Source organism: Chenopodium album, chromosome 1 (assembly GCF_948465745.1).
Source record: "Chenopodium album chromosome 1, dcCheAlbu1.1, whole genome shotgun sequence".
Lineage (NCBI taxonomy): Eukaryota > Viridiplantae > Streptophyta > Magnoliopsida > Caryophyllales > Amaranthaceae > Chenopodium > Chenopodium album.
Genome location: NC_137834.1, coordinates 11,635,035 through 11,656,529, shown reverse-complemented (window position 1 = coordinate 11,656,529; position 21,495 = coordinate 11,635,035). Strand labels below are relative to the sequence as shown.

Sequence of the window (21,495 nt, the reverse complement as noted above, 5' to 3'; positions counted from 1 at the left end):
TTGAAATTTCCCTCAAAAATACAAGCTTTATATCTTCAAACATGAGTGATAGATACTATTATGAAGATGATGAAGGTTACAATGAAAACTCTAGATTGGATGCTCTAGAAAGGAAGTTTGATAGACTTCTTGAGGTCTTGGAGAATAGAAGAAGTCCTAGAAGGAGGAGGAGCCCTAGTGAAGAAGATGACTCTCACTCTCCTCACCGGAGAAGGGAACACCGCCAACGACACCATGAGGACAACCGTGACCGAGACATCAAGTTGGAATTTCCGGACTTTGAAGGTAATCTTGATCCCAATGAATTTCTTGATTGGGTTAGAAGTATGGAGAATGTGTTTGAATATAAGGGTTATAATGATGAAAAATGTTTCAAATTGGCCATCCTTAAACTCAAAAAACATGCTTCTTTGTGGTATGAGAACTTTAAGAATCGTAGGAAGAAAGATGGAAAATCAAAAATCACTTCTTGGGAGAAATTGAAGAAACATATGAACAAGGCTTTTGTGCCTAGAGATTATTTGCAAGATACTTATCTTAAATTGAACTCTCTTAAGCAAGGAACTATGTCGGTAGAGAAGTATACTAGGGAGTTTGAAAAACTTTCTATCATGAGTGGAGTTGAGGAAGCACCGGAGCATAAGATTGCTAGGTATATTGGTGGTCTTGAAAGAAAGCTTGGGTAAAAGGTTTATGTGCATGCCCATGGAAGTTTTGATCAAGTGGTGCAAGTGGCTTTGAAGTTTGAGAAGTATGACAAGGTGAGTAGTGCTAGTGGGTATCCTAAGCCTACCTTCAAGAATTCTTTTGCTCCAAAGGGTGAGACAAGCAAGCCCATTGTTAAAGATGACAAAGGCAAGGCTCCCATGCATTTTCCTAACAAAGATGATCACAACAAGATGGGAAATCGAAAGACTTGCTACAAGTGTAGAGGCTATGGACATTTTGCTAATGAGTGTCCAAATAGTAGAGCTATGATGATTCGTGAAATGGATGATGATGAGTACGAAGATGAGAAGAGGGATTTTGGTGACCCTATATATGATGAGGAGGATGAAATTGTAGTTGACGCCGATGAGGGTCAAATCCTTGTAGTGAGGAGAGCACTTCACTCCATTTCCACCCCTTTAGCGGAAGAGCAAAGGGAAAACATCTTCCAAACTCGATGCACCATCAAGGATCGGGTTTGCAATCTTATCATCGATAGTGGCTCTTGCACTAATGTGGCTTCAACAACATTGGTGAGCAAGCTCAATCTTGAAACTACCGATCATCCTACTCCCTACAAGCTTCAATGGCTTAACAATCACAATGAGGTGAAGGTAACGAAAAAAACTCTTCTTTCTTTCTCAATTGGCAAGTTATATAAGGATGAGGTGCTTTGTGATGTATTGCCTATGGATGCTTGTCATGTATTGCTTGGTAGACCTTGGCAATTTGATAGAGATGTGATGCATGATGGAAGAAAGAACACTTATTCATTCATGATGGATAAGAAAAATATTGTACTCAACCCCTTGTCCCCCACCATCAAACACAAAGAACCCTTGGGTACGGGAAACACAATCAAAGAGAACCTTCTCATTGGGGAAAATGAGATGGGAAAGGAGATAAATCAAGGACACATTGTCTTTATTTGTCTTCTTAGGGAAACACAAGAGAGTGAGCGAGAGAACCCAATCCACCCCCTTGTCAAGGAAGTATTGGTTGAGTACCATGACGTTTTCCCCGATGATCTCCCACCCGGTTTGCCACCTATTAGGGGAATTGAACATCAAATAGATCTTATTCCCGGATCACAACTCCCTAATAGACCGGCTTATAGGTGTACCCCCGATGAAGCAAGAGAGCTTCAAAGACAAGTTGGTGAGTTGATTGAAAGAGGATTTGTAAGGGAATCCCTTAGCCCTTGTTCGGTTCCGGCTCTTTTGGTTCCGAAAAAGGATGGTACATGGAGGATGTGTGTGGATAGTAGGGCCATCAATAACATCACCATCAAGTATCGCTTCCCTATTCCCCGACTTGATGATATGCTTGATGAGTTACATGGTTCCAAGGTGTTTTCGAAGATTGACTTGAGGATGGGGTACCATCAAATTCGTATGCGTGAAGGAGATGAGTGGAAGACCGCTTTCAAGACAAAGAAAGGCTTGTATGAATGGCTAGTTATGCCATTTGGGCTCTCTAATGTTCCTAGCACTTTCATGAGGCTCATGAATGAGGTACTTCGCCCATTCATTGGTAAATTTGTTGTTGTTTATTTTGATGACATACTTGTTTATAGAAAATGTGAACTTGATCATGCTAAACATTTGAGGCAAGTATTTGAAACATTGAGAAGTAGGCGGCTTTTTGCCAAGTTGGAAAAATGTACTTTTATGGTGGATAGTATTGTTTTTCTTGGTTACGTGATTTCAAATGTAGGGATCTCAATGGACCCTAGTAAAGTGGAGGCCATTCAATATTTGCCTACTCCTACTACTCTCACTCAAGTTAGGAGTTTCCATGGTCTAGCTTCCTTCTATCGAAGGTTTGTGAAGAATTTTAGCACTATTTTGGCCCCGGTGACTGAATGCATGAAGAAGGGTACTTTTGAGTGGAAACCATCGGCTCAAAGGGCTTTTGAGAACCTCAAGAAGAAGTTGTGTGAGGCTCCAATCTTAGCTCTTCCGAATTTTGATCAACCCTTTGAAGTTGAATGTGATGCTAGTGGGGTTGGAGTTGGAGCGGTTCTTGTGCAAGGAGGGAGGCCGGTTTCCTATTTTAGTGAGAAGCTTGGTGGAGCAAGAATGAGATATAGTACCTATGACAAGGAGTTCTATGCTATTGTAAGGGCTCTTGATCATTGGTCACATTACTTGAGGCCTAGACCATTTGTACTACACTCCGATCATGAATCTCTCAAGTACATCAATGGTTCTCATAAACTCAATGCAAGGCATGCCAAATGGGTTGAATTCCTCCAATCATTCAATTTCTCTTCTAAGTACAAGGAAGGGGAGAGCAATGTTGTTGCCGATGCTCTTTCTAGGAGACATTGTATGATCACTATTCTTGATGCGAAGTTTTTAGGGTTTGAGTTGCTTAAAGAGTTGTATCACGATGATGAGGATTTTGGTGGGTTGATGAAGAAGTGTGACGAAGGGGTCGATGGCTCTTTCATGGTGCAAGAGGGTTTCCTTTTCAAGGGAAACAAGCTTTGTGTTCCGAAATGCTCTCATCGACGGTTGCTTGTTAAAGAAGCTCATCAAGGAGGGCTAGCCGGACACTTTGGGGTTGCGAAAACATATGACATTCTTCGAGAGCATTTTTATTGGCCCAAGATGTTTGGTGATGTGCAAGATGTGATAGCTCGTTGTGGGGCTTGTCACAAGGCTAAGAGTCAATTTCGTGAAGGACTCTACTCTCCTCTTCCGGTCCCTAGTCACCCTTGGGATGATCTTAGCATGGATTTTGTGGTTGCTCTCCCTCGCACTCAAAGGCAAAATGATTCCGTGTTTGTTGTGGTTGATCGTTTTAGCAAGATGGCTTACTTCATTCCTTGCCATAAGACCGATGACGCTTCTCATGTGGCTACCTTGTTCTTTAGAGAAGTGGTGAAGCTTCATGGCATTCCAAAAAGTATTGTGTCGGACCGTGATCCTAAGTTCTTGAGCTACTTTTGGAAGACTTTGTGGAAGTTAGTGGGAACCAAGCTCTTGTTTAGTACCTCTAGTCACCCTCAAACCGATGGCCAAACCGAGGTGACTAATCGTACCATGTCCACCGTTCTCTGAGCTATCATTAGCAAACACATGAAAGATTGGGATCTTAAGCTACCTCAAGTTGAATTTGCTTACAACCGCTCTCATTGCATAGCTACCGGGAAAAAACCATTTGAAGTAGTGTATGGTTTTAATCCCCGCCTACCACTTGACTTGTTGCCTAGTATCCTTCAAGAGGAGTTGAGCTTTGAGGCAAAAGATAGAGTTGAAACGATGAAAAGGCTTCATGAAGATGTCAAGAAGAGAATTGAGAAGACAAATGAGAGTTACAAGGCAAGGGCAAACAAATTCAAAAAGCCAAGGGAATTCAATGTAGGTGATCTTGTGTGGCTCCATCTTCGGAAGGAAAGATTCCCGGCTAAGAGAAAGAACAAGCTCATGCCAAGATCCGAAGGCCCCTTTGAAGTTGTGGAAAGAGTTGGACGTAATGCTTATAAGCTCAAACTACCGGGAGACTTTGGTGTTCATGCTACCTTTAATGTTGGTGATCTTGCTCCTTTTCTCTTTGAAGATGATATTGGTGATGATGATCCGGAATTGAGGGCAATTCCTTTTGAAGAGGAGGGGTTTGACGCGGGTGCATGGAACTTAGTGGAAGAAGTGGAAGACATGCCACGTGTCATGACACGAAGTAGGGCCAAGCTCCTTGGAGGTCACCTTTCGGGGCTAACCATCATCACACTTGAAGAAAAGAAGCTTATCAATATATGATGCAGCTACTTCATTCAGTCATATCTCCTTCGTTACAAGGAATTTTTAGGTGATTCAAGTTGGAGGTGAAAGTAGAGTTCAAGAGCTTTCCAACGACTGGTCACATGCCAAATTTGAGCGAGAAACGAAGAAGTTATGAACGTTTGAAGTTGAGCTGTCCAGGAGCAGGGGAGTTCGACCGAACCTACACTGTGGTTCGCCCGAACTCCCAGGCAGTTTCAGAGCTGATTTTTGCATCTTTGTAGGAGTGGTCGAACTCAAAAAGTTCGACCGAACCTACCCACAAGTTCGACCGAACTTACCCAGAGTTCGGCCGAACCTTTTCCCGTTTTTCTGCCAGTTTGTGCGAACTATTTAAGTTGTTTTAAGACGTTTTTGCATATTAATTTTTGTTGAACTTTGTAATCAAGAGACTTTCACTCTCTACCATAATCTTTGTGATTATCTTGCTTTCTTTGTGATTGCATCTCTTATAATCTTTGTGGTTACACCTTAATCTTAGCTTTACTTGGTGTTGGCTTTGATTAAGACCCCTGTTTCATCTATCTTTGTGAATTTGAGATAGGTTATCTTGGGTTGTTGGTTTGAACTTGTTGTTACTTGATTTATCCTCCCTTTTAACTTGTCTTTCCTTGGTTATTTCATATCAGTTAGTAGGTTGAGCAGGTACACTCATAATCCAAGCAGTGATCATTGGATTGCTCTAAGGAGGTTGCTTAGGTACCTTAAGGGTACTATGGATTGGGGTTTGCACTACTTTAAATTTCCTGGAGTTTTGGAGGGTTTTTGTGATGCCAACTGGGTATCCGATAATGATGAAGTTAACTCCACTAGTGGCTATGTCTTCACCCTTGGGGGTGGAGCCGTATCCTGGAAATCTTGTAAGCAATCTTGTACTGCTATGTCTACTATGGAATCTGAGTTTATTGCTCTTGAATTGGCAGGTCATGAGGCAGAATGGTTGAGGAACATGCTTGCAGATATTCCACTGTGGGGGAAGCCAGCTCCTTCAGTTGTACTTCATTGTGATTCGCAAGCTGCTATTGCTGTTGCACACAACCATGCCTATAATGGGAAGACGAGACACATCCGTCTGAGGCATAAAGCCGTCAGAAATTTGTTGTCTGAAGGGGTGATATCACTGGACTATGTTAAGTCCGAAAAGAACATTGCGGATCCGTTAACTAAAGGCCTATGTAAAAAACTAGTTTTGGAAACATCGGAAGAGATGGGGCTAAATCCCGTTGTATGAATTGTGAAATAATGAACTCCTACTCACTATGAGTTCAAAGGGGAACATTATGTAATAATTCGGAAGCACATTTTTATTTTATTTGTCCATCTCTAGATGTTTGTTTTTTGCTTAGCTACATATGAGAAGGAGGTTGAGCATACGGCTCTTAATGAACCCATATCCATATTTTTGGAGGTGTGTTGTAGCTCACACTTGATGGAGTTCACCTACTTAGGTGTGGAAGTGTGGCCGCTTCCTATGAGTATTTCGTGGGCTTATACTCTAGAGCACCTATGAGCATCCAGGCTGGACGTATGGCCAGTATAATGCGTCACCTTTATTCGCGGAATTTCAGAATATTATACATATTCAATTGTGTGGCTCAAAGTGACGGGTCCCTAACTCCCTATTGAGTTCAAGACGAAGGTCACTTGGTAGGTGAGGGATCATAGCTTGATGTCCACTATGTGTTAATTCAAGTCGCGAGATATTGACACTTATGCAATTGTTGTGTTTTGCCCAGAATTCATTTTTCCTTTCTCTCTTTTTCATATCTTCGAACCTGTGGGGGATTGTTGGAAGTTCTTGATATAAAAACAAGAGTGTTGGGGAAAAACAAAGTGAGAGAGAAAAACAATTGAGGAGAAAAAGTCCCACATTGATTGGGGAGTGAGGTGTTTCCTTGTTTTTATATTGTAGTGCTTTATCACTACTTAGTTGAGTGAGTTGGAGGTGTGTGTTACTCCACACACACACGCGCGCGCGCCGAGCCGAGCCGGGTCGGGCTCGGGCCTCGGGACTTGGGGTCTTGGGGAATGCGATGCGCGGGCGTGGGTCCTTGTTATCTTTTTGGAGAAATTTTATTTCCCTTTCTTTGTTAAACAGAATATTCCCTTTTGTCTGTTGGGATTATTCTTTTCTGACTGTTGGGATTACGGAATTAATTAATCTGATCATTTTCTTGGCCAGATTCTTCTCACCTTTTATGCTTCCCGTTTTTCCTCTTCAGTCTATAAATACTCGGTGGTTTTCTCAGTCTAAACACACAACACAATCAGTCTTCTCTCTTCTCTAAAATTATCTAAACACATGTTCTCCTCGTTCTGTTTTCTGGGCAAGTATTCTGAGTTCCAGTCGGGTTTGTGAGTGCACATAAACTCCGGCGCCGTGCTTATCCTGGAGGGCGACCGCAACTGTCTACTGCACCGGGAGGTAGCGCAGAATCGTCTTTTAGGTCAGTGGTTCTCCACGACGCGGCTATTGTCAGTTTGGTTCACGCATCAAGAGATAAGTTAATTCTGTTTTATTGCTTATTAGTATAACAACGAACACCAAATGTATTATGTAACCCCCAACTAAATGAGCTACCCCTCACCTTAATGTAACCCATATAGTAATATAGTGTTATTGGGGGTATAAAGTAATAGAAGTACGTAACTAAATTATTTGCCATATCAAAAATTAGATATTCATATTCAACTTATGGATCTATAGTGATAACATTAGTGTATAATTGTATATATACGAAGTATATAATAATATAGATACTCATATACTTCGTATATAGAAGACATGCTGCAATTACCTGCAAAGAGTGCAAACTCTGCAAGTAGTTTTTATCAATTCTTGGAATTTTCTAATTTAATTATATAATGCATTAATGCATCATTTCATGCATGGCTAATTGGCTATATCAACCTAGTTTGCCGTAAAAAAGATGCTCACTAATGATGAATAAAAGATAAGGAAAAAAGATAAGATGTGTTTCTTATCTACTCCGTACATCTTAAATTCTTAATGATATTACATTGTTACCCCTATGCTAGGAACTTGGCCCTTTTATCATTTTTGGTCATTTTCAAAACTGATCCTACTGCAAATAATTGTTCTCATTTTGCTATGATTGGTGTCGTGAATCACATGATTATTTTGGTATGATTATTGTTTGTCTCAATTATTATATATATCGACACATATATACTTGTATTATGCATTTTGCTCTTCCCATTACGAAATTATTACAGTGTTAGCTTAATAAGATTATATTTTGGATAATGATATTGACACTTTTGTTTTGATTGATAGGCGTGAAACACCCACATGAATACTCCGTCAATTTCTTTGTAAAATTGTGGTAAATCTTGGAGAATATTTGCCAAAATTTACTCTGTAATACAATACAGATTCAAAGAGACTAAATAAAAAGAAAATTGAGACAATTTTTACTTTATACGAGTGAGAGACTAAGGCGGGTCTAACAAAAATCCTGACAATTTATTGAGCTCAGCGGTTTTTTTTTGTTATCTTTTTTTTTTTACAAGAAGTTCTAACAAAGCAAGAATAAACAAACAAGAACTAAAGACTAAAAAGACCATAAAAGCACACGACAACGATGAGCCTGAACCGCCAACCAGTGGGCCAAAGTAATCCACTGATGAGGGACCTTGCGAAGCTCACAAGCAGAAAATCGCGAAAGCGTAGTCCTAATATTTTGAAGGAGCCGCATGCAAAAAATACCTCGATCACTTCTATCCCGAAGAAGATTAAATAAAATCGAGCAGTTGGTGTAGATTAGCCAACGCCTTAAACCCCAACGATTTGCAGCTCGAAGCTTGTAACTCAGAATGGAGAGCTGAAGAACAAATTAAAGCCCGTGAACCACCGCCTATCACAAAGTCCGAACAAACATCTCGAAAAATGCAACCTACCCCATCACTGCCGTCTTGAACATTCTAGGCCCCATCAAAAATTAAGCAGGCGTCGAAAGTAGGCGCGGGAGAACCTTGTAGACAAAAAGACATAGAGTTTACCAAGGATCCATGAGGAGGTCTCCCAGAAGAGTGAACAAGCGAACTAAATTCCCGAGTCAAAGAACTCCTAAAAATCCAATCCTGCATCATGTGAAATTTCACAACTGGAGACAACACAGCTTGGCGAAAGATTTTATGATTACGGTATGTGCCAGCCAAACAGCCCAACAGAAGGAAGCAAACGAGACCAAACCATCCCATTTTTTGGCGCAACGAAAGTCTGAGACATGTCGATAAACCAATCAATAAATGGCTTGTCATACAAAAGTTGAACCAAATACGCAGTCGGAGCAGAAGCCCAGAAATAAAAAGTAAATGAGCAATCCCGGAATAGGTGATCAAGTGTTTCTTGATCCCTGTGGCAAAAACACACAAGTCGAGTCCACTGGAATACCCCGTAGCTGCAAGATTCCAGTAAGAGGTAAAGCATTATTGATAAGCTTCCAACAAAAACACTGTAAATTCAGCAGAAGGGGCAGTCCCTAAAAGTACTTCCACCAAGAGACCGGGATTGTAGAAGCAACTGTAGAGCCAATCGACAGATTGAGCAACATAGCATAAGCTAACTTAGTAGAAAAAGAGTCGTCCCTAGAAAACTTCCAGTATACAAAATCATCCATCGGCTGTGTCGGACGCTCTAAAGCCAGAATACAAAGCGTCGTAGGGGTATCAAACAGCCGATGAACCAAAGTCAAATCCCACGCGTAAGAACGCGGATTGATGATAGAAGAAACATGAGTCAGAAAAACCGTCTCACCAGAAGTTGATCGAAAAACCATGGTTCCCCTATAACCTAATTATCCTCAAGAATCCAAACCTGAGAACCTGAATTGACCTTCCAAGCAATCCCATTGCTAGAGTCGACAATCTTGTCAGCAGACCATGACAACCCAAGAAGAACGCATAATTGTCCGAGCCTTAGAAGAGCGGAGGGAAGGATAATTGGCCGTAAGTAACTTAGAGACCAAAAGCTGAGGGTTATGGTGAATACGCCACCACTAACGAGCTAAAAGAGAAGAATTAAAGCTGTTCAAATTACGAATACCTAAACCCCCCAAACCTTTAGGCAAATGCAAGAGGGATTTCGAGCGTAAAGCAACTCCTCGAGACTGAGAATCAGATTTCCACCAAAACCGAACCAACAGATCATCAATCTTCAAGAAAATTGAGGATGGAACCTTAAACACAGAGAGAATATGATTGAACAACGCAACTAAAGCCGAGTTTATAATAACTAACTTTGCCGCCCACGGAAGAAAAATCCGAAAGACGCTTAACTACCTTATCAATAAGAAACCAAAAGTCAGAAACTTTACTGCGACTTAATTCCACTGGTAAACCTAAGTACAAGCCAAGAGACGGCTTGCACTACAGCTTCAGACTATAAGAAAGGTAATCTTGATAGCCATTCGGAGTATTCGGGCTGAACTAAACAAATGACTTTTGTAAGTTTATAACCTGACCTGTCAGTTTGCAAAATTTCGATAAAAGAGTTGTTAAATTTTCACATATTTCAGGGAGAAACCTGTAGAACACTAGTAGAAAATAATAGAGTTACATGTAGTTTTTGGAATTATAATAATGGCGGCCAAACCACGACCTCCACCCACGACCCTAACCCAAACCAGATCCCCACCCAAACCACGACCTCCACCCACGACCCTAACCCAAACCACGACCCCCACCCACCACGACCCCCACCAAAAATCAAATAAAAATAAAAAGTAAAACTAAAATCAAAATAAAAATAAAAAAACCATCGATCTAACCCACCACGACCATCTAACCCACCGATTTTGGCTTCAAATTATGGTTTTAAAGGTCAAATTCGACCATAAAAACTCTAGATCTAGAGTTTTCATGGTCGAATTTGACCTAAAAAACTTGAACACCTACACGCATGCACGAATTTGCTCGAAATTGTTCGAAATTTGGTTGAAATTATCCTTGAAATTTGCTTGAAATTACCCGGTTATTGTTCGAATTTGATGAGATGAGAAAGAATAAAGAAAAAGAGAAAATGAAAGAAGAAAGGGGCGAATTAGAGGGAAGAGAAGAGGAAAGAGAGGGAAAACGGGAGTAGAAAGAGGAGAGAGAGAGCAGCCAAAATGAAAGAGGAGAGAGAGAGAGATGATCAGTAAAGAAAGAGGAGAAAGAGAAATAAAAGAAGGGGGGCTGGGGGCGCGCGAATTTAGGGTTCTTTTTTAAATGGCAAGCGGTTTGGGGTTGAACCGCTTGGTTGAACCGCTTGCCAATATATCTAATGGCAAGTGGCTCAACCCCAAACCGCTTGTCATTATATATATTGGCAAGCGGTTCGCGCCAAAACCGCTTGCCATTGAATATTACAAGTTTTTTTTAAAAAAATGGGTGAATGGCAAGCGGATTTTTAAAACCGCTTGCCATTTGGGGCTTCCCATCACTTATTTTCTACTAGTGTTCTACCCCCAAAGCACTTTCACTTGATAAGATTCATACCCCAAACTTCTAGAATATGAGGTAAAAAAAACCCACCAAAATAAGCCAACACTTTGTTAGTATAAATAGCTCATAGAATTGGGTGATTGAAAAAATCATGCAATTTGGTATTTGTTCAGGCCCTTTCCGTGGGTCTAACTCTGTAAAAATACTGAAGTTACCAAAATGCCCTTGGAATAAGCCATAGGACAAGAATATTCTAAAACCATGCACAACACGCATCTTAAGAAAGCCTAATCCAGCCCAACAGTGTCTAATACGACCCCATACGGCTAGAAACTATAAGCCGGATACTTAATTTTCTCCAATCTCTCTCGACAAGTTTTCTCTTTATAACCAATTGACCAACTTGACCGTCGGAGGAGCTTTCTTGAGAAAAACCCCTAGGGTAGCTGACTTTCTTTATTTTGCAAGACTCGGTTTGATGAGACGAGTAGGCTACCCCACTCACAAATCTCAAATTTCTTTTGCGGAAACAATAGTAATTGTATTTTTAAATAAATTTATGCACATGTTATATGTAATGTATCGTACAAATTAAATTTACACGACAATTGTGTATTGATGAGTTATATTTATATAGAGTTTATAGGCACGTTTATGCTACTTTTATAGTTGTTTTTTTAGATCTTTTGGTCTCTTTTTAGGTTGCAAATGCATAAGTTGTTTGTTTTGTGCTCTATTACGCTCCGTTTGTATTTTTCTTGATGTTTCAGGTGATTTCATAGTCATTTGGACGCTTTCATAGTGTTTGGAGTTAATTTGGATGATATTTGGATGAAAGTTGATGAATTCAGTTTATTAATCGAAGATATCATGTTTGTGGATGTTGACTCTGAGGAATTTAAGCATGAGAAATGAAAATAGCATCCACAATGATCATTATGCACTTTTTGGACTTGAATTTGAGTTAGAAACGAAGTTAAACGATGGTCTATAAAGTGTCAAAACAGACCTTTGGTCACTCTTTTGATCATAACTTGAGTTCTACAGATCGGAATGAATCGATTCAAATTGCACTAGAAACTAGACTTGAAGATATTTCCATTGATAGGTCCTAGATCTCGAGATACAAGCCTTTGAAGTCGACCCTGCGAAGCTGCCAATACATCGCCCAACCATCGGGAGATGGACGTGCTGTGCGATCGGCCGTGAGCTGCTGGTTGGGGCGATGGAAAACCAGTGGCCGCTGGTCGAACTCCCCTTGTGCAGCTCATCCAACCATCGGCCACCCATCGTCCAATGGGTGGGGTGTGCGTGAAAGCCACGAGGAATCCTACGTTGATTATAACTTTTTCAATCGACCAATCATATCACGACTTATGTAATTGCTATTTTCTGATTTTGATTTATTTATTTATCTTTAGATTAGTTTTAGGATGATATAAATACTCGAAGGGATTTTATTTTCCCCTTATGCCTTTTTATGCCTTTTAGTTTACGTTCATTTTAGTTTTCTCTCTAGCCCTAGTTTTTCATAGACAACTCCATGGATTCCTCCATGGATTTGTCCTTGAATTTGTTACTTTAATTTATAGATGTAATTTTATTTATTTACTTTTAATTATGCTTTCTTTATTATTTCTAGTTTTTATTATTTATTTCATGCTAGAGTAGTTTTGTAACACCCCAATAACTCTCTCTTAAAAACCTGTGAGAAACCTGTATAACATGAACAATTTCAAGAGAATTACTGGCGTGCTACCGCCACGTGTTCAAACGTTAAGGCTATCTCAAAAATTAGCAGTGGAAAATTAAAACAGTTATAAATAAACTTCAAAACAAAAGGATTAAATCAAAATAAGTGTTACAAGTTGGAACCATTAAGGCCCTTATTCAAAGCCCAATAAAAGTAGTAAGTGATTAAATCCAATGTTCAAATAAATTCAAACCAAAAGAAATAGTGTCGAATAAAATCGAATTAAAATAAATTCAAACTTGCAAAAGAAATAAACTGCAAACAACCAACTCTCTACTCAAGATCCCACAACCCTGATGAATGCTGCATGTGTAAGAACCTGTGGTTATTCTGCTCCCCAATATTACAAGTGTAAAAATTGGATCGTCACAGGGTCATTGAAAGGCGAAGGCCATGACCAAAGAAAGACACACACAAAAGCACACAGTCAACAAAGCTGAGTACATACAAGCTGCGAAATAAATTAAGAAAATACCTAACATGCTACTAATAATCAAGCATAAGCATCATTAAATACAGACTCAACTCATGACTCAATTATCAAATTTATTAAGACCCCACTAATTGGTATTAACTAACTCATTTATTTATTTCATTGGATTTAGCAATAGACAAGGTTGTCCAACCCATGTCCCATTTGGAACATCAATAAAAGAAAAACCCCATGCCTTCTTTCGGAAACATCAATAAACATCCAACGACCAAGGGTGTGACTCCGTGACCGTAGTTAGTATGAGATCTCACCTAACTCCTAATTTTAAAAAAAATAATATTTGAAATAGGAGACTCGTAGATCAGACGGCCTCGATAAAAGTACACGGCTAATACCCCATGTACCCCAACCCCTGATTGTCATTACTCCAGATGTGCACCAATCCAGAGTTTTATTGCTCATATAATCAAGCATAAGCATCATTAAATACAGACTCAACTCATGACTCAATTATCAAATTTATTAAGACCTCACTAATTGGTATTAACTAACTCATTTATTTATTTCATTGGATTTAGCAATAGACAAGGTTGTTCAACCCATGTCTCATTTGGAACACCCATGCCTCCTTTCAGAAACATCAATAAACATCCAACGACCACGAGTGCGACTCCGTGACCGTAGTTAGTATGAGATCTCACCTAACTCCTAGTTTTAAAAAAAATAATATTTGAAATAGGAGACTCGTAGATCAGACGGCCTCGATAAAAGTACACGGCTAATACCCCATGTACCCCAACCCCTGATTGTCATTACTCTAGATGTGCACCAATCCAGAGTTTTATTGCTCATCCATCTAGCGTGATTTACAGGTTTAGACTTGGTGATGACTCATATACATTACAATACAAACATTTCAAATACAATTAAACCAAGCATGGTAAATTCCCAATTTATATTCTTGATTTATTAGTGACAAACAACATTTATTAATTATTCCTTTACTACCTCGGTGTATAAACACCTTGAGTGCACCCCAAAACCTTAATCTCGTCTTATACGACTTGAATTCCTCCTTTACTCATCCTGTTTGCATAATCATGAACGAGTATTAATTTAATCTTTACACCAATCACATACCTTTGCCTTTAAGCGCACCTTGCATAATTAGAGCACAAATAATACTTGCATTAAAAACTAGTGCACATCATTTGAAATTCACAATGTATAACCAAACAATTTACCCAGTCAATCCTATACATGATATTAAGTTCTCGATCCGTCCTTAAACATGCACCTACAAGCAAGGTTTCGTAACTTGTACGTACCTTGTGTAGACAATCCGGTTGGCCACTTTAAAACTAGAAGTCGCCTTCTACAAAGTCCTCTCCTAAACCAAACAATGAGAAATAAATCAATACCAAAGCAAATAAATTTACAGCAATACTAAACTACTTTAAAACCTCTTAAATCATCAAAATAAAGCCTTTAAATTGTCCCCAATAGTCAAAGTTAATAATATAGCATCCCAACTATAAGTTTATATGTTAAAATTATGAAAATATAGTGTTTAATATCAAATTACAGCAACTTTAAAGTAAGTAAATAAATCTGAAAATTTGGTTTAAGTATATAAAATAACCCCATAAGCATAATTACTTGAAATAATCATTATATAACAAGTTAGTGTGTTAAAAACCCAAAAATATATCAATTCAATGCAATTAGAGGCTTCAAAATAAAAAGTATGAAATCTGAAAATTATTTTTAAAATTAGAATTTAAAGTTCAAAGCTTTTTTAATCATAAAATACCCACAATAATTATTTTGTAGGTTTAGAAGCATAAATACATGAAACTAACATAACTTGCTCATAAATATTGAAACTTTAATAATCTGAAAATTTATATATGATCAAAATAATTATACTTTAACAAAATTTAAGCATAGTATAATTAGATAACTTGATTAGCACGTTTTCAAGCCCTAAAACATGAAAAATTAAGGTTTAGACCCTAAAATATACAAAATACATAATCTGAAATTTTATTTAATAATTTAGACATACTAAACCCATAAATTTATAATCTTTTGTAACTTAAACATACTATCAAAGCCTAATAACAATAATTTATAATTGAAATCAAACAAAAAGTGAATCTTTTAATCAAAATAACAAAAATAAGGGAAGAGAAAACAAGAGGAAGGAGAAGAGAGGAGGGGCGAACTGGTTGGCTGGCTGGCAGTGCAGGGGCGGCGCGGCGGCAGGGGGCGGTCAGCCGGTGGTGGTGCGGTGGCAGGGAGGCGGCAAGAGCTTGAGAATTTTTTTTTTGTTTACTGTATGCGTGGAGGAGGAGAAGAGAGTGAGGGTTTTTTTTATTTATTTTTATTTTTAATTTCACGTGAAAAGGGGAGAGGGAGAATAGAAGAGGGTTTTATTTTGGGTTTAGGAATTTGTAATTTGGGCTTGAATAAGAGGAATTAAGTGTTTGGGCTAGTGAGTTAGGAGAGACTTAGAATTTAAATTACAACTTAGTAGTTTTAGTTTGAAAATAATTAAAAATCTCATTACTTTACCTCAAAATACTTCATGGTTATAAAATCAAAAATAGAAATATTTGTATAAATAATAAACTAATACATTATAATTATGTTGAAAATATGGGGGATTACAAGTTTATTTCTAGGGTTTGGGAATCCATATTTATATTATGAATCTTGATTGATGTTTTTGATATTTTAATTATTGATTTCTCTAATTGATAGTGTTTTATTGTTAATCTTGCAACCTGATCAATTGTTCGATTAATTATTGTTAATAAGAGTTTGAATCAAAAGATCTTACTTTTAGAGGCTTACCTACAATTAGCAATTCTGATTATGTTAGCGACCGAACTACATATGTTGAATTGAGAGCGTTAAGACCCGACCGTAGGCTTAGCAATTGCTCTAGATAATTGATTGATTGAATTGTTATTGATACTTGTTAGATTTCGAACTATAAACATGGTGAACCATAACCCTAGGTCTTTTTATTAATTGTTTTATTTCTTATTTCAATTAGAATATATATCTATCCCAATTTCGTGACATAGTTTAGTTTCTCCATACCTTGAAAGCTAGATTGAATAGCCATCTCTCTATGGATTCGACCCTACTTACCCTACTACATTGTTAGTTAGTTTTGTTAGGAATTTATTTTTGACAGGTGTACGACAACCTATCATGTATTAATTAATATTTTAGATGTATAAATTAAGATATATTAGTGCATAACTAATTTTTGAAAAAAATATATGTATGTAATGGAATGAAGAAAGTTAGAAAAGGAATAATAGAATAGTATAGGACCTTTGAAAAGTAAGAGAAAACACTTATGAATATAGTGAAGGCAATTATTATATACTTAAAAAGTTTGTTTACCTACACTTCCCTACTAAAATGATGTTAATTGCCTCTGAACTTTTCTTTGTGCAATTTAATGATTTAAATGTTATGAATAGTATTTGGAAAATTATATCCTCTAAAATATCTATTTACTCATTTTCCCTCATTAACGTTTATTGTCTTTTTTCTTTTTTCAAATTCTAAAGAATATTATGTAGACATTTATACCCCCAAAAGTATTTGCTTACATATTTTCCTTTACTATATATGTTACCAACCATTAAAATCCCGATTTAAATCTTAGAATCATATGATTTTACGATTCATTGTAATTCATTGTATGTCATACAATTCGATTTACGATCCTAACCGCAATTTACACAAATCTCTTAACTAATGAAATTCTTACATGTTTAAAACATGCCTATATAGTTATTTATAAATATATATTGTCAATTATTGGTTGATTAATAGATAAACAATTATTTCTTATTAATAATTAAGTTTCAAACACATAATTTAAATGAAAAATTGCCCGCAATAATCCGACCTTTTGCCCGTCCGCTGAAAATAATCCCACCTTTGGATTATTTTTTAATAATCCCACCTTTACCCCCCGATCTTTTTTATTGGTCCCAGTTTACATGAAACCGGTTAAGAAGGTAAAGACTTGTGACGTGGACTAGGGGATTTAATTTTCCCTCTCTTAAACTTGACATGTCATCTCTCCCTCCCAACCACCCTCTGTAATATCTGAACTTTCTCCCTCCCTCATAACTTCTACAGCAGAGCAATTGAATATAGCTTAGAAAGTAGATCGATAGCCATACTTGAAGCTTCAACCACCTTCGTACGTTGCAGTAAATTCCCAAGCTTCCATTTTTGGGGGAATTTCAACGGCTAAACCCTAATTTGCGCCATTTTAGGTAAGTTGCTAACCCTAAATTTCCCCATTAATCCTTCTGTAATTGGATGCGAATTTCGAACCCTAAATCAATTCAACTGGAATTAGATTATTTTGTTTGTGTAATTACTATGTATTTGTTCAGTTTGGTTGTGAATTGTCGTATTTATCTAGTAAAAATTTGCGCTTTATTTTTTGTTTTATGTTAATATGTTAATTGATGTTTGATTATGTTTTCATTGAGTAATTTTGGTTGTTTTATGTTGATTGTAATTTAGTTGTTGTTAATTTAGGTATGGTTAAAATTTCCTTGAAAATGTGGCATGGAGGGGTGTTTGAGACAGTTAACAATGGTGGGTTGTGTTATAGGAATGGGATGGGGAAAACCTTTGATGTAGACCCTGATGAACTGTGTTCTTTTTACTTGGTTGAGTTGGTTATGAAGTGTGCTAGATATGATGGAAGAATAAAGGGGTTTTTATACTTGGTTCCTGGGTTGAGTTTGGTGGATGGTTTGAGGAAGGTGACAAATGATGAAAGTATGAGGGATATGATACAAGTGGCAGAGAAGTACAGGGGGGTGGAGGTATATGCCATACATGATGACAATGACCCAATAGCTTTCCCCTCAGAGCTACAAGCTTCTGCAAAAAAAAAAAAAAAAAAAAAAAAAAAACCAGCCCAAAACAGTGAGACCTAAAATACTTCCAATTCAAAGGGGACCACAGGTTAGATCTAGTCCAAGAAAGAAAAGTCAGCCCTTGAATATTGTTGAACCTTCCCAAAAAACCCATGATAGCTCACTAAAGCCAAAAAAAGATGAGCCAAAAAAAGATGCCCTCACTGATACTTTAAAAAAAGATGCTCCCACTGAATCTGTTTCCACTCAACCCACCACTACCTTATCCAACCAAAGTTCTTTTAGAGTTAAATATGTTATAAACCCCAGCTCAGAAACTGCAAAACCTCTTCCCACTCTCTCTTCCACTATAGCAGCCTCAAACACAGAAGCTGACCCTTTAAACTCTTATGAGTGGGAAGATTCAAGGCAAGATAGCCCCATTCCCATTAATGACCTGATTCTAGATTATAGCACTGACAGTGGCAATGAAGACCCTCCTTACAACCCACTGGTTGACAAGGGCAAGGGAGTGAGTTCTAATCCTTTCTTTGGGGAAGTATATACAGATGAAAGTGATAGGGATGAGGACACAGATGGGGAGCAGGCTGGTGGTGCTGATGTAGAAGGAGAGGTTGAAGCTTTAGAGGAGTTAGAGGAAGAATAAGAGAGGGAACATGAAGAGATATTGGATGAGGACTTGCAGTATCAATCTGATAGTGGAGATGAGGAGTACAACATAGCTAGGCAAAGGGTTAGGGACACAACTGCCCAGCTAGTTGATATTGCAAGGAAAATACAAGTAGAGGCTGCTAGGGGTTTGAGCATACAAGAGAATCAAGGGAACAGGACAGAGGTAGGGGAAAGTGCAGGTTCTGGAGCTCAGAGTGATTATGAAGACAGTGATGAAGAAATTCATACCCCCCCTAATAGTGGTGATGAAGAAGAGTTAATTCCTGGGAGGAAAAAAAGGGTAGGGCTGTTAGTGTTTAAGCATACAGACTTCAGTTCTTTTGTATGGAAGGTTGGCCAGAAGTTTGCCAACAGAGAGGACTTTCAAGGATGCAGTTGCTAAGTATGGTATTCTGCAGGGTAGGGATGTTTCTTTTATTGTGAGCAACAAAAAAAGGTCCCAAAGATTGGGTGTTAGGTGCATAGAGAAGTGTCCTTTTTATGTGTATGCTTCTTGGGACACAAGGAGGGATACAATTGTTGTCAAGACAGTCAAAGGTGAACACAATTGTCATAGAAATATGAAAAGAAACAGGCAGTTGAAATCAAGTTGGGTGGCAAAGCAATTCCCGGATGTCTTCAAATCCAGGCCATATTGGCCTGCAAAAGAGATTCAGGAGTGTATAAGGAAGGCTTATAAGATGTTGGTGACCAGAGACTTTGCTTATAAGGTAAAGTACAATGCTAATAGGCTTTTACATGGGTCAATTCATGACCACTACAACAAGCTTGCAGGGTACTTAAAAGAAATAGAGAATTGCAGCCCTGGGACAGAAATTGAGCTTGTAACTGACTCAGTAAAACAAGCTAACAAACCTGTATTCCAAAGGTTATTCATTTGTTTTGAGGGGTTAAAGAATGGGTGGATGGAAGGTTGTAGGAAGGTCTTGGAAGTAGATGCATGATTCCTAAAGACTTTTTTAGGGGGTCAGCTGTTGGCTGCTGTGGGAAGGGACATCAATGACCAAATGTTCCCTGTCTGTTGGGCAGTTGTTGATGGAGAGAATAACTCCTCTTGGGAATGGTTCTTTAGGAAGCTAGAAAATTGCCTAAGTCTTGGAGAAAGGGAAGGCATCTCAATCATTTCTGATGAGCATGTGGTATGTGCCTTAACTTTAAACAAATTATTTGGCATAGTGTTTATATGGTTTGATTTGTGATGATTTACTTGTTCATGTGTTTTTTTTTGCTTAAATTCAGAGTATTGTGAGTAGTGTCTCAACTGTCCTGCCTAGGGCAGAACATAGACACTGTGCTAGACATATATTTGCTCACTGGCACAAAAAATACAGAGGAGATGAGATGAAATTGTTGTTTTGGAGTATTGCAAAGAGCTACAATGAGGCTGATTATGAAGAGAACCTGGCTAAGCTTGCATCAATCAATGTGGATGCTGCCAATGACTTCAAGTTGCATAGGCAAAGTTTTTTTTGCAGAGCTTTCCTCAGTCTTGCAATAAAAACAGATGCAATAACTTCCAACATTGCAGAAACCTTCAATGGATTCATCATTCAATCAAGGACCAAATACTTGCTATACATGTTGGAAGATATCAGAACTTCTTTGATGCAAAGGTTGGTAGTCAAAAGGCAAGCCATGATGAAAGCTACTGGTGTGCTCTGTCCAAGAATTCAATCCAAGTTGGAATTTGAAAAGACAAAAGCTGCTGAGTGTGAAGTGCATCCTTCTTCTGAATTTCATTTTAATGTTAGTTACATATTGGATCTGTTAGTGGTGAACTTGGATGATAGGAGCTGCACTTGTAGAAAATGGGACATGACTGGCATCCCATGCTGTCATGCAGTTGCCTGCATTTATTTTGTGGGAAAAGAGCCTGAGTTGTATGTAGATTCATCGTATTTCAAGGACACTTACATGTCAGTTTATGCAGGTATAACAACTAATCCATTTCTCCATTTCTCTAGTTAAAACAACCTGTATGCAGACTTGTTACATGTTACTTGTGTTTGGCAGGCTCAATTCCACCATGTCAAGGTGAAAGACACTGGCCAAAAGTGTCCCAATGTATTGCTCCACCACCAATCAAAATTGGTCCAGGGAGGCCAAGAAAAAATCGTATCAAAGACCCTCATGAGAACCCTAAGAAATCTGGTACAATGACAAGAACAGGGATTGAAATGACTTGCTCACTCTGCCAGCTTAAGGGGCATAATAAAAGAAAATGCCCCACAACAATGTGAAGCCAGCTGAACCTGCTCCAAAAAGGGCTAGAGGAAGGCCTCGCAAAGATGCTCAAGCTACACCAGCAACTCAACCCCAAACAGCTAGTCAGGATGTGCCACCTACATAAGATAGTCAGGCTGTGCCATCAGCACCCCAACAGCCAAATACAAGTCACTATAACCAAACTGCTCAACCTACCATACTTGGTAGAGGAGGAAGAATGATAGCAATGGGTAGAGGCTCTATGGGTGGAAGGGGTACAAGAGATGGTGCTAGGAGAGGTTTTGTTGCTACTGGGAGAGGGGCTTCTTCTAGGAGAGGCTTTGCTGCTGGTAGAGGAGCTCCTGCTGAGAGAGGTGTTTCAGGTGCTGCAGGTTCTAGCAGAGGTGGTGCAAGTGGAGTAGGGGTGCTGGAGGTGGCACAAGGGGATCAGGAAGGGCAAGGGGTGGCTCAAGGGGTAGGGGAAGGAACCAGGTCCTTTTTTCTTCTTATAAACACCTCAATTAGACCCTAAACCTGTTTATGTTGTGTGCTTATGTG

General features: G+C 38.5%; 1 protein-coding gene across 1 annotated transcript; it reads left to right on the top strand.

Annotated features, from left to right (window-relative positions):
• The first annotated feature begins 491 nt into the window (after nt 1-491).
• On the top strand, nt 492-7,800 carry LOC145628330 (uncharacterized). The gene is made up of 6 exons (XM_081680614.1): nt 492-652; nt 770-1,356; nt 2,425-2,644; nt 2,870-3,121; nt 7,536-7,641; nt 7,795-7,800. Exons 1-6 carry the CDS (start codon nt 492-494, stop codon nt 7,798-7,800), a joined length of 1,332 nt encoding a protein of 443 aa, XP_081536740.1.
• Nucleotides 7,801-21,495: the final 13,695 nt, after the last annotated feature.

Bases quoted from the DNA above. Each gene is read 5' to 3' on its own strand.
- LOC145628330 (XM_081680614.1), top strand. From the start codon at position 492: ATGAACAAGGCTTTTGTGCCTAGAGATTATTTGCAAGATACTTATCTT. The intron at 1,357-2,424 runs GCAAGTTATATA...TTTCAAATGTAG, and splicing joins TCTTCTTTCTTTCTCAATTG to GGATCTCAATGGACCCTAGT. The intron at 2,645-2,869 runs GTGTGAGGCTCC...CTTGAGGCCTAG, and splicing joins GAGAACCTCAAGAAGAAGTT to ACCATTTGTACTACACTCCG.